The 13,495-nt window shown below is 42.1% G+C and overlaps 1 protein-coding gene across 1 annotated transcript in view; it reads right to left on the reverse strand.

Annotated features, from left to right (window-relative positions):
* Positions 1-9,408, reverse strand: part of LOC120227504 (coiled-coil domain-containing protein 174-like) — a gene marked incomplete at its 5' end in the record, with an annotated part of 16,195 nt that extends 6,787 nt beyond the window's left edge. The window contains 6 exons of the mRNA XM_039225608.1: positions 180-249; positions 1,746-1,840; positions 2,190-2,332; positions 3,323-3,418; positions 6,899-7,076; positions 9,350-9,408. Coding sequence (XP_039081539.1) covers positions 180-249; positions 1,746-1,840; positions 2,190-2,332; positions 3,323-3,418; positions 6,899-7,076; positions 9,350-9,408 — 641 coding nt within the window. The remainder of the gene's footprint in view (positions 1-179; positions 250-1,745; positions 1,841-2,189; positions 2,333-3,322; positions 3,419-6,898; positions 7,077-9,349) is intronic.
* Positions 9,409-13,495: the final 4,087 nt, after the last annotated feature.

The raw sequence follows: 13,495 nt of genomic DNA on the forward strand, positions 1-13,495 counted from the left end.
AAAAACTGAGGACTGATGGATGTGGGGGGGAGGGGGGGATGGGCATGGAGGAGGGCACTTTGGGGATGAGCACTGAGTGTTATGTAGAAACTAATTTGACAATAAACTATTTGTAAAAAAAAAAAAAAAAAAAAAATTAACCGAAAATGGACTAGAGACTTGGACATAAGGCTCCAAACTATAAAACATCTTGAAGAAAACATAGGCAGTAAGCTCCTTAATATCAATCCTGGGGATGACCTTTTGGATCTGACACCAGAAACAAAGGCAACAAAAGCAAAAACAAACAAGTGGGACTACATCTAACTAAAAACTTTTGCAAAGCAAAGGAAACAACAAAATGAAAAGACATCCTACTGAGTGGGAGATATATTTGCAAATCATATTATCTGATAAGGGATTAATACCCCAAATATATAGAGAACTCATACGATGCAATACGAAACAAAACAACAACAACAAAAAACCATACACACACACAAAAACAAACAAACAAAATCAATCCAATTAAAAATAGGCAGATAATTTGAACGGGCATTTTTCCAAAAATACACACAGATGGCCAACAGACACATGAACAGACGCTGAATATCATTGATCATCAGAGAAATGCAAATCAAACCACAATGAGCTATCATCTCATACCTATTAGAATGACTATTACCAAAAAGACAAGAAACAACATGTGTTGGCAAGGATGTAGAGAAAAGGGAACACTTGTGCATTGCTGGTGGACATGTTAATAGGTGCAGCCACTACGGAAAACAATATGGAGGCTCCTCAAAAATTAAAAAAACAAACAAACCCACAAACAGATGATCCAGTGATTCCAGTTCTGCTTATTTATCTGAAGAAAATGAAAATGCTAACTCAAGAAGATATCTGCATCCCCATGTTCACTTCAGCATTATGTACAATAGCCAAGATATGAAAACCACCCAAGGGGGGGGTGGGGGGGAATGGAATATTACTTGGCCATAGAAAAGAAGGAACTGCTGCCATGTGGACAACATGGATGGGCCTTGAGAGCATTATACTAAGTGAGACAGTCAGACAGGAAAAGACAAATACTGTATGATCTCACTTTTATGTGGAATCTAACCCCCTCCCCTAAGGAAACAAAAACAAAAACCCAAATATAAGCTTACAGAGAACAGACGGTGGTTGACAAAAGTGAGGGTGGGGTAGGCACAATGGGTGACAGGAATTAAAAGGTATTTAGACTTACACTTATAAAGTAATTTAGTCGTGGGGATGTAATGTAAAACATGGCAACCACAGTTAATACCACTGTAATGCAATATTTGAAAGTTGCTAAGACCAGTACCAGTAAAAGCTCTCATCCTAAGAAAAAAAATTTGTAACTATGTATAGTGATGGATAGTAAGTAAACTTCATGTGGTGATCAATTTGGAATATACAAATACTGAAAAAGTACGTTGTATATCTGAAACGAATATAATGTTATGTGTCAATTATACCTCAGTTAAGAAGTAATAATACCATATCTGGTTTATGGCCACAACAATATTTTTTAATAATCAGAAATATTAACCTGTAATAAAATTGAAAGTTTATTTAATGTACTTTTACCCATCACTGCCCTGAATATTAACTATTAAATATTTATTAAAAAAATATTTTCAGTATCAATTTAAAAAAGAGACCGTTTCCATAATATGGTCCAACAAGAAACCAACTGCTCAAATGACTTCTTAAACATCAATCTTGAATTTGGTTTTTACCTGTTCACGTAGCATCTCTAATGTTTTCATCTGCTTGTTTCTCAACTCTTTATCTCGGGCAAAGGCAAAATATCCAACAACAAGTTGCCGGGCCTCTGAAATAAGTCAGAATTGTTCAAAAGATTAGAGTTCCCTGAATAATAAATTAAAGTCAGGCTAAATTTCCTACCAAAGCAAAAAGAAACGCAGCGATATCTGGCACAAGTTGGGGGGAAAAAAACAGGACAAAAAGATCTCCTCCTTATGATTAACAGGCCCTCTGTTAGAAAGATATTCCCAACAAGAGTACTTTTTAGGCTATAAAGTGAACAAAGGGGATATATTCAATTCCAAAATCAGAATCTTTTATTTCTATATAAGGGCTGTAGCTTTATGGATAGTTCCCTCTATGCTTGCCATTAGTTAAAAAAAAAAAACATTTAAAAATCTGCAAGATGATTATACCATTTTCGCGAATGTCTTCATAATGTATGGGCCCCATTGGCCTTTTCAAGGCCTCTCTTTCTTCTTCCTCCCATTGCTGGCGCTGAAGTTCTTTTCTCATATCTTCAGATAATAAGGTTTTCTCATTAGCAGGACTAACGAAACTAGTAGGGGGACAGAGCAAAGCTATATTTAGATAAGAGCTGCGGGACAGCAGTACTTCAGTAAGCTGGATCATGGACAGGAAATTCTAGCTGAAAAAGAAGACAATTCCTTACAGAATTTTTTGACCCACAGTACCACTGGCAAGCTGTGGAAACTGCTTCCATCTTCCTTTCAGCGAGTAGCCAACTTACGACATTAGTGCAACAGAATCTTGCCTCAGCACTGGAGACACATCACTTTCCTCCCGTCCCCTTCGGGGCTAAAGGGGAGGGGGAAGCCAGGGCCTTGTGTGCACAGTCACTGTACAGGGCCGAGGAAGCCACACAACACTGTAGCCAGGCAGGGTCTCCTGTCCCGTGTCAGATGGCTCAGGGCTTCTGTACCTCCTTCCTTGTGCTGAGCCCAGGCTGATCTGGACCTGAAGGACTTGGACAAGGTGGACCTTCCACATCAAAACTGCCCTCGGTGAGGGGAGTTTTATTCCCTGGAGCATACTACCAAGTTCTCTCTTAGATGTCTTAGGCCCTATAGAAAAAAATCTAGTGATATGGCCTTTGCCTCAAAATGCAAAAATTAGCATAAAGGAAAAGTTAATAAGCTAACCACCTCTCTCCTCTCGCTTCCTATGGGATAACCAAGTATATATTCCTAAATGCCTTTCTCCGCAAAGGTTTGTTTGTTGGTTTGGGCTCATTCTATATTTTTAACGCTGATATCAAACAGCTTTCCAAGTAAAAGGATATAGCTCCAACTCATCCCTTTCAGTAGCTACACAGTATGGACGACCAACTACTCAGGTTGTTCCCCGAGTGTGGATGATGTGTGCACACGAACCACACAACAGTTCTTCAGCAAATATTCTTACGCATTAAGGAAAAAACCCTCTAACTGGACCATCAAAGATGATGAACTAAAAGCAGCCTCACCCATAAAATATCCCTGTGTCTGCATTTTGGACGTGGGCAGAACTTTGCATATCACATACTTACAGCCTCCCTTGAAGATTTTTATCCATCTCCAGCAGATGCGGCAAATCCTTTTTCATACAGCGGCGAGATCGTCCTAAAGAATCCATGTAATCCACCCTGAAATAAAAGTGAAAACATGTGAGGATGGCTTTGTACGTCCCTAGGCTACAGACTAGGTGCACTGTAAAAAAGTAACAGAAGTCTCACTACCAGGAAAACACTCAACCTGAGAGACCATAACCACTGATAACAGCATGCTTTTTAAATTTTTTAAATTTTTATTTATTTTTTAATGTTTTATTTATTTTTGAGAGAGAGACAGCCTGAGCAGGGGAGGGTCAGAGAAAGAGGGAGACACAGAATCCAAAGACAGGCTTTAGGCTCTGAGCTGTCAGCACAGAGCCTGATGCGAGGATTGAACCCACCATCCGTGAGATCATGACCTGAACCGAAGTTGGACACTCAACCGAATGAGCCCCCAGGCACCCCAAGCTTGCTTTATTTAAAGCTGACACACAATAAACTCATTGTGCCCTTTGTTAAACCCTAGTTTTAGAAAAATGCAGAAACAATGATTGATCACATACGTCTTTGGTTTAAAAATACCCCACACAGGGCCACCTGGGTGGCTCAGTCAGTTAAGCGTCCGACTTCTGCTCAGGTCATGATCTCACAGTTTATGAGTTCCAGCCCCATGATGAGTTCCAGCTCTCTGCTGATGGCTCGGGGCCTAGAGCTTGCTTCAGACTGTCTTTCCCTCTTTCTCTCTGCCCCTCTCCTACTTGTGCACATACTCTCTCACGCTCTCAAAAACAAACATTTAAAAAAAATAAATAAAATAAAAATACCCGACATAGACCCTTGCTGGAACACCTCAGAACTTACTTCAATCTGGTTTAGGCAATTCCACATATTTTATCAGCATAATAACTTTGCTCTGTACCACTCTCCACTTGCTTATTTTCTCAGTCTTTGCAAACCTGACTTTTTATTCTTTCTTTTATTTCTTTTAAGTGGTACAGCTCTTTCCAATTAGAAATTTCTCAAGTTGTGATTACTTTGAGGACCCATTAATTAGGGGTCAAGCAACACACATTTTGTACTGCAAAAACAGCTCAGCGGCAGGCGGGCCAGTCTATTATCTTCCACTCCTAGTTCCTCTTGCTTTAGCTTTGCCCAAACTAGACAGAAGTTACAGTCAGGGGAACCAGGCACACAGCAAGGCAAAATGAAATACTGCTACTTCCCACAACAGGAAATATGGACAGATTTTGATGGAAAACATTTCAGGTGCATTATGACGCAACCGATCTATTGTTTATTTGCGGGCAAGGAATTTCCCACAGCCTTGGGCAGGGTGCTAAAAACACAGAAAGAGGTCAGTACTGCTGGTGCAACTCAAGAGCAGAGTCTCGTGTATGTGGCTTTGCTTTTAGCAGTTTCTTCCCTCTCACATGTGCTGATCCCAACTGTTAGCCCACGCTTAGAAAACTGAACGTCTGAGAATCTATTACTGCAGTCCTGACACTGATTACCACAAGAAATAAAACTCCAACTGCAGAAAGCAGTTTCTTTCTTCCTCCCCACCCCCTTTTTTTTAACGAAGAGAGAAAGAAAATCATCTAGCCAGATGGCCTCCGTAATTATTTACAGTATTTTTGCGCAAAGATTTCCCACCACCTGGACCTTAACTACCGAAAGGATCTGACAAGTAGCACCGATTCTGGAGCTTAATTTAAAAACAAAGCAAGTGTCAGAACTGCTTGCGGTGCCTCTTCCTTCGCCATATGGCGGCATGTGACACCTTCAATTGCCCTCCAAACTCTTCACATCACTGACAAATTGCTAGTAATCATACAAGCATTAGGAAGAAAAAAAAGACATTAAACCTTTCAAAGGAGATGAAGTTTCTGCTATGAAAAGCAATCATAGGCTATTCTGTTTCTGGAAAAGGTCTCTATACTGTACAGATTCCCTCAAAACAGAAGTGGCAAGACAGCAGTCAGCAAGGGCTCGATGCAGTCAGCAATCACTGAACGAGCTCCAGGGAAATAATTACTTGAGATTCAAGAGTAATACAGCAGGGCTCAGGGTCATGGCATCCTCAAAGGGCTCTCAGGAAAAGCTAAGGCACGTGTCCATGAAACTCTTCCTAACATCAGCAGGGAGGATACAAAAAGTACCACAAGTCTGCCTTCAATTTTTTTTCTGGTAATGAGGCCTGTGTGTGTCAATAAAAACAAGGTAAGACCCAAAGAAGCTGGAGGCATATCTAAGTGCTACCAGAGCTGGGGTGAGAGGGAAATCACTCATACCAGAAACAATGAGGAAAAGCATCAGAAGGGACTACATCGTATGTGCGTCTCTCTGGGTTGCTTTTAACAAGGAGGCAGCCAGACAACCTGCCCAAATATAAATTCTTAGAAAGCAGCTAACACCTGTTCTATCCCAATGTCATGTTATCTCTGGACGACGTGGACCCCTTCGTAGTATGAGATGTGGGGCCCTGTGATCCTGAGGAGCTGGAACTGCTCACTTAAGCTCACCAGTGACTCCTGCCGGCAGGGCCAAGAGCTGACAAAAGGTCAGCCAGTGCTGCGAACCACCCTGAGCAGTTCCAAACACAGATCCCGGTAACGAGGACGTCTCAGCCTGGAAGGGGAAGGTGGGCAGGCAGAGGCTACCCTCCAGACGTTTCTACGCCATCAGGGCAGCTCTGTACAATTTTAAGCACTTCTGAACAAGTCTGTAAACAGTCTTTAGTAGAGAAAATCCTTGGAAGGGAATTTTCATTCTGGTCTCTGTACTGACTGACACAGCGGTCTATAAGGAAAAGCCTAGTTTGGCTTCCCCATCATTCATGTACATGTAGGTAAAATTCAGAATAGTTTCAATACAAGTTTATAAAATGTCTGCTTGTACTCTACAGAGCAGTTTCTTGGGTAGCTTAACATACCCTTACTTCCTGAAGGGAGTTTAAGGCAAACAACTTGATCAAGGTCATATTGCCAGTGAAAGACGGAGCTACCACGATGCGGGACCAAGATCCACACGGCCCACATGGCCCTGCGAGAAACTGCCCCGGCCTGAGTCCTGCCTGCTTCTTTCCTGTGGAAATGCAGGTCACCAGCAGCTAGACAGTGACTCTCCGCAATGCCTGAGTAACAACCGGGGGCGCAGCCCAGGTAATAAAGGAACATGCCTCTGTCTAAACAACGCTTCCACATCAATAAAATAGGCATATCGACACCTTTTGCACCTGACTCAGTCTTGTTAATTATTTCGTCTTTGGAGTTACTGTTTCTGTAAATCCAACCTTAGAGGAAAGAAAAGAGAGGAAGACTAAAGAGAAATGGTTTGATAACATCCCCCCCCCCCCCCCCCACAAAAACAAAACAAAAACAAAAAACAACACTTTCAAAAAGTAAACACAAGTCGGGGCACCTGGCTGGCTCAGTTGGTGGAGCATGTAACTTTTGATCTTAGGGTCATGAGATAAAGCCCCATGTTAGGTGCAGAGCTTATTTAATAAAAAAAAAAAAAAGTAAACACAGTCTGCGAATGTTAACATGACCAATTCATGTCATTATCACCAACCATTCTTCACTGGGGTCCTGGGGAGGAGGTATATCTTTCTCAGAAAGATTTTCTTCATCATAGTCTCTTTCTCCTGCCATTCTACAATCTCTATTGGCACCAAACACCTCCATTTCTTTGTGTTTGTCTATGATCTTCTGTGTGAAATCCACAAGGTACATATCCTCCACTTCTTCATCTAAGACATAAAAATCAATATTCAGATTTTTGACATTCATTTCAAAGAAAAAAACCAAATAAAGAATTGCTATGAAGAGGTCACATTCAACCCTGCATGGCTACAATACCCCTGGACGGCTCACTAGTCGATGCACCCACCACCCCCACCATCCCCAATAGTTTACGAAGACACAGAGCCACTGCGGGACCTGACCAGGAAGCTGCAAACAGGCCATCAGAAACACATACCACACTAAAGAAAATCTTCAAAGAGTCTAATGTCTTCTGTTACCTCGTCAATACAGTGAGTGAGCAATATGGTCTCAGAATGCAACTTTAAGATCAAACCATGTGATTTCAAAGAGACACGTTCACCCAATGACATAACACAGAAGCAGGACTGCATTGCTCATGTCGCCAGAACAGAGCATTAGACTTGCGTTGCTACATGAACCTCCCCAATAAAGGGGCTGTATTACTACTAACCCTAAGTATACTGCTGTGGTATGGTGTTTTAAGGGTCCTAATATAGATAAAAGTCATCTGAATTCTTTTCAACCCAATGAACACCACTTTCAGGCAAGGCATGGGGCCAGATTTGCAGTGCACACAGGGACGGCTAAGACTTAGGGCTTATTATATGCTTGAGCTAACACAAGCATACACTGAAAGTTAAATAGCAATCCGTGACTTTAATTTAACCCAAAATAGTTGATATATTCACAAATAACATTTACACGAAGTTTCACTATGCTAAATTTTCTGAAGTTGTTCTCTGAGGACAGGATTAAGCTCCACAGAACAGATTTTAGGTTCCCTGTCACCAAGTACTGGTGTTAGCCCCCAGGGTACAGTGGAGAGTAACTGAACTCCAAAACTCAACTTGCCCACATATGCGGGTCCAACATGCCTATCAGGCCTGTCGGGAGGTGGGCCCGCCACTGTGTATGGAACCAAATCCCCATGTCCACAGGCACACTCTTTTGATCTGATTTTAATATTAACAATGCAAGTAAAGTTTGAATCAAAAGACTTTAATTTTTTTTAAATTTTATATTTTATTTATTTCTGAGAGAGAGAGCGCATGAGCAAGCAGGGGAGGGTCAGAGAGAGAGGGAGACACAGAATCTGAAGCAGGCTCCAGGCCCTGAGCTGTCAGTACAGAGCCTGATGAGGGGCTCAAACCCACAAACTGTGAGATCATGACCTGAGCCGAAGTCGGATGGTTATCCGACTGAGCCACCCAGGTGCCCCAGACTTTAATTTTTTTTTAAGCCACAAAATCACTCGCATGGGAAAGAGGTGTACTTTCCCAAAGCAGAAATTTAAGACTGCAACACAGTGAGACCTCCTGGTTAATGGACACCCTGCTGCTGCTTCAAAAGGAAGACACAGCCTCTCTGTCCCCCAGCTTTGAGGGTGCCAACCCTCCTGTGTTGGGCTCCCAGCCATGCAGGAAACAGCCTCTACGGTCTGGCTGGGAGGGCAGCCAATGACCAGGGTTCCAGCCCTGCCTCTTCTCCTGCTGCCCCAGTGCCCCCTTTCCCAGCCCGTCAGGCCCCGCCATACCAGTCTGTCCTGCCAACACTGGCCTTCTGCTCCCTCTGCTGATCTGCTCTTACCACTCTACCCTCAGAATCCTTTTCCCAGCTCTTCAAAGCCTGTGAGATCTTATTAGAGCCTATCTTCTCCCCAAAGACTTCCTCACATGCCTTCTGGCAATGAAACATGCACTGCCTTGTAAAATCTCTTCTACTGCGATCTAATAGTAAGGCTGGGCTTTCTTTCTCTGGGGGGCATGAGGAAAGGGCGATCTTTTTATTATTTTAGAAGCAATTACAGGCACATCACAGGAAAAACAGAAAACAGGGACAAGGAAACAGAACTCCAACACACTGATACACTATAATTCCCCTCAGCTTTTTTTTTTTTTTAACGTAGATGGAACTGTTTATAATTATAGCCAATTTAGACCTTGTTTCCTAACTCTGCTTTGTTCTGTGTGCCACCAATCTCCACTGATGACCACCCCTTTGAAGGCTGAAATGGAGGATCTGGCTCATGCTACCCTTGTTTGCCCCCTCACAGCACCTAACATGTGGCCTGAGACACACTGAGCACTCAGAGATTACTGTGGATTTATCTTCTGGTCTCTGTGCTGGCACAGAAGGTCATTTATATTATTTCTTAGATCTCTCCCCACTCTTAAGGTTATTTTAATAAATAATAATATACCACAGGGCTACATGAACTACAAAAAATAAAGAAGTATGAATAAATTTTTACATTTACCTATAAAGTCTGCTTTAGTCATTTTCTCATATAATTTGGCTTTTTCTTCTAATTTCTCCCTAGGAGGAAAAAAAAAAAAGACAAGTATTAGAAATGGTCTTACACCTGCTACTCTGTGCGGCTACCTCAATGCTACAGTCTGCCCGGGAGGCCCAGTCTGGCGATGAGGGGGACTATGCCGCCCTGAGGGGACCCTCAGACCCAGCCACAACTGACTGCCAACTTCATGTAAGTTCCATAAGGACGAGGCCTATCTTCCTCTTATTCATGACTGAATCCCTAGATACCTAAGGATCTAGAATGATACTGGCAGATAGTAAATTATCAGTATCTGAAAATAATGAATTAAGATTCCAAATGCAAACTAAGTTAAATACCAAAAAAAAAGAAAGAGGTGTCTAAACAAAAACATTTTCTACGTACAACCTTCTAAAGGGATCGCCAAATCCAACGTACAGGCTTTGCATGACTGTTTTCAGGCATGAGTCCCTGGTCATCCAGGGAGCTCAAGTTCAACTTCATAGAAGTCTGTTAAAAATATGATGTCTGTTTTATAGAGAGCATGAATAATTTATTCATGACACAGCTAATAAAAAAACAAACATCAACCCTGGTATTTCAATAAATCAGCCTCACTGCTCGTGTTAATTCTGGTGACATGTACTTTTTAGTGGGCTCAGACTGAGTAAGTGCCTGGCGATTCTTTGTTTTAGAAATACTTCACGATGGTAAAGAGAAGTCCCAAAGAAGCCATCAGAGCTTTTGCTTGGGAAGAATCAATCACAGTCATAAAGGAAAATTTCACTTCTGATGGCGTCCCGACACAATACAGTCCCTTGGTCACATGGCTGTGTGCTCTGGAAAAAATTACTTCACCTCTCTTGTACCCCACCCCACCCTCAGCTCCTAAATCTGTAATAGATGAAAAAACAGCACTGCCTCATAGGGTTGTTATGGAGGGTAACCAGATCACACTCAGAGGGCATGCCATCAGCTACGTCATCTGCATCTTTGTCAATCTTTCTAGGTCACAAAGATTCCTGTCCCCTTTTACGCACTCTTTCAAGTATTTCTTCCAGGCCTCCTCTATGCCAAGTGTGGTTTCCGGTGCCGAGGAGTCAGCAGTAAACAAGACAAAGTCCCAGCGCTTATAGAGCTTATGTTATAGAAAGGAAGGAGGAGACAGAGATCGATCAGTGAGAAGGAAGATTTCAGACAGGAGCACTACGAAGGGGAGGAAATGAAAGCAGTTGTTGCCACTGGAGGCCCTTAACTTCCAAAAGGTAAACTTGCTCTATTTCAGAGGGGGCTTAATGTAATAAGCTGTGTCGTCATAAAATCTTATTGTCTTAATGAAAATAAAACTTAAAAAACAAACCACAAAAAAAACAGGTGTCAGGACAGAGTAACCAGGAGGACACTAGGCTAGAAAGGGTAACCAGGGGAAACCTCTCCGAAGGAGACATTTGAGCGAAGGCTTACAGAGCAAGAAGCCAACCACAAAAGGATCTTGGGGAGAGAGCAAGTGAGGCAGAGGAAGGATGAAGTAGGAATGAGCTCGATATGTTCAAACAGAGATCAGAGCGGCAGAGGACGCTGAGCAAAGGAGAGGGGGCACAAAATAAGGACAGAGAAAGTACAAGAACGCATGGGAGGGGCACCCGGGGGGCTCAGTTGGTTAAGTGTCCAACTCTTGATTTCCGGTCAGGTCACGATCTCAGTTCATGGGGTTGAGTCGCACGTAGGGCTCTGGATTGGTGGCACTGAGCCTGCTTGGGATTCTCTACTTTTCCTCTGCCTGTCCCCCACCCCCCAGCACACAGGAGCACTCTCTTTCTCAAAAAATAAATTAACACACACACACACACACACACACACATACACGTGGGAAAGCATAAGAAGCCTGGGTGCAGCATAAGAGAAAGAAGGCAGGAAGAGTCTCCAAAAGACTAATGGAGATCAAGGAGGATGTCAGAGAAATGGCCACTGGATTTAGTAGATGAGGAAGTAATCAGAGACTTTAAAGAATGAGAATTCATTGGGCAAGAGTATGGGACACTTATCTGGAACCACTATGTGCCAGACACTATGTATCTCCTTTCATTTCGTAAAAAGCTCCATGAGCTGAGTATTAACCACCTCACTTCATAGAAAAGGAACATCTCAATGCAGAAGTTAACTTGCCTAAGGCCTTACATCCTCAAGGGACTGTCCCTGCCCATTTTGAGCTCTGGGGAGACTCAGAAGTCCTACAGACCAAGAACAGACTGGACTCTTTGCAAGTGCAATGAAGCCAAAATATTATGTAATAGGTTCCTGGATTAAAAAAAAAAAAATCACAGCAAAGTACCCAGGAAAACTCTGTCATAAACAGTAAATAACGAAGGATTATGGCACCTTTCGACAAATTAGAATTCTGTGAATATTCCAGTAGGTGAGAGAGATGTCTCAAAAATCAACACAGCCTATGTCTACTGCGAATAGGTCAAACACTAAGAAGAACAAATTCCCCAAATGTGCTAATATTCTGCCTCTTTTTCTCAGACCCAGAAGAGCTGAGTAATCTTAGCAACCACTGTTTCCAAGTGCAGAGTTTTTATTACGCAACAGATGCAAAAGCACATGAGTCATGACAGACATCCGAACTTGGGATTCCCTCTGAGCCTAGGGTGACACTGCAAGTAATGAAGAGTTCTTCTTTACAGAAGAAACGTCAGCTAAGAAATGCAATGAAGAAATAAATATGAAATGACTGAATTAGAAAAATCATCACTTTGAAATTGCCAGTCCAACAACTGAGAAGTCAAGGTTCCACCGGGTGGAAATAAGCTGGTGAACAAGATATTCTTGGTCTCAGAGTTGCTCTCCTTAGATTATTATTAATTACAAATCTGAAAGAGACCTTTACAGTGGAAAACTCTAGCAGGTCTATCTTAACCAAGTGATCAAAATTTGTCATCAATAATAACTCAAACCGACACGGTGAACCTCCGGCTGTGATCCGATAGTGAAGACACACCATCTATGCCTTATTCTCACCAAAAGCAGTAAATTAGCAGCGACTTTGAGCAGATTGTGGGACATTGCAGACATAGGTCTGGACTCGTCAAGAACAGTAATGATACAACAGACAACAAAAAGTCACGGGAATTATTCTAGATTAAAAGAGACTAAAGAAATATGACAACTAGGGCGCCTGGCGGGCTCAGTGGGTAGAGCATGCGACTCTTGATCTTGGGGATGTGAGTTCGAGCTCCACGTTGAGTATAGAAATTACTAAAAAAAATAATTAAAAGAAAAGAAAAAAGAGAGTCCTGATCTATACAAAATCTCTACCTCTTTAAAAAAAAAAAAAAAAAAAAAAAAGAGGGGCGCCAGGATGGCTTGGTCAGTTGAGCATCCGACTCTTGGTTTCGGCTCAGCTCATGCTCCCAGGGTCGTGGGATCAAGCTCTGCATTAGGCTTCCTACTGAGCGTGGAGTCTGCTTACAATTCATTCATTCTCTCTCTCTCTTCCCTCCACCCTCTGCTCTCCCTTACTCACACCCTCTCTCTGAAAAACAGAAGGACAGAAAAGAAGAAAAAAAGAAGACAGACTAAATGGAATGTGTAATCTTTGAATTCTGAAATTAAAAAAAAAAACTATAAAGGACTTAATTGTACCAGGACAAGTGTAAACCTGGACTACAGACCATATAGTATGTAACAGTATTTTACCAGTTAAATCTCTTGGGTATGATAACACTACTGCGGCAGGAGAGTATCCTTGTTCCTAGGAGGTACAGGCTGAAGTATTTTGAGGCAAAGTATCACAATGTTTAACAAAGTTTCTCTGTAACACACACACAGGACAAAGAAAGAGGCCAAAGCAAATGTGGAAAGACGCTAAATGATGAATGTAGGCGCTGTACTTCTTTCAATTATTCTGTTGCTTTGAAGATTTTCAAAATAAAAAGTTAAAGGGAAAATTCAGTTTCTAAATGCTAACGTCATAATCCCTAGTAACCCAGAGCCACACCTCCCCAGGGACATGTCTGAAACACTTGTTGATAATCCTGGTGCCTGACAAAGGCTCAAAGTGGGATTCTGCTTCATCTTCCAAACTGAGGTTATGTCTTATCTCCTTCTAAGGTTACCAACGATATT

Source organism: Hyaena hyaena, unplaced genomic scaffold, assembly GCF_003009895.1.
Source record: "Hyaena hyaena isolate Hyena2069 unplaced genomic scaffold, ASM300989v1 scaffold_2426, whole genome shotgun sequence".
NCBI lineage: Eukaryota > Metazoa > Chordata > Mammalia > Carnivora > Hyaenidae > Hyaena > Hyaena hyaena.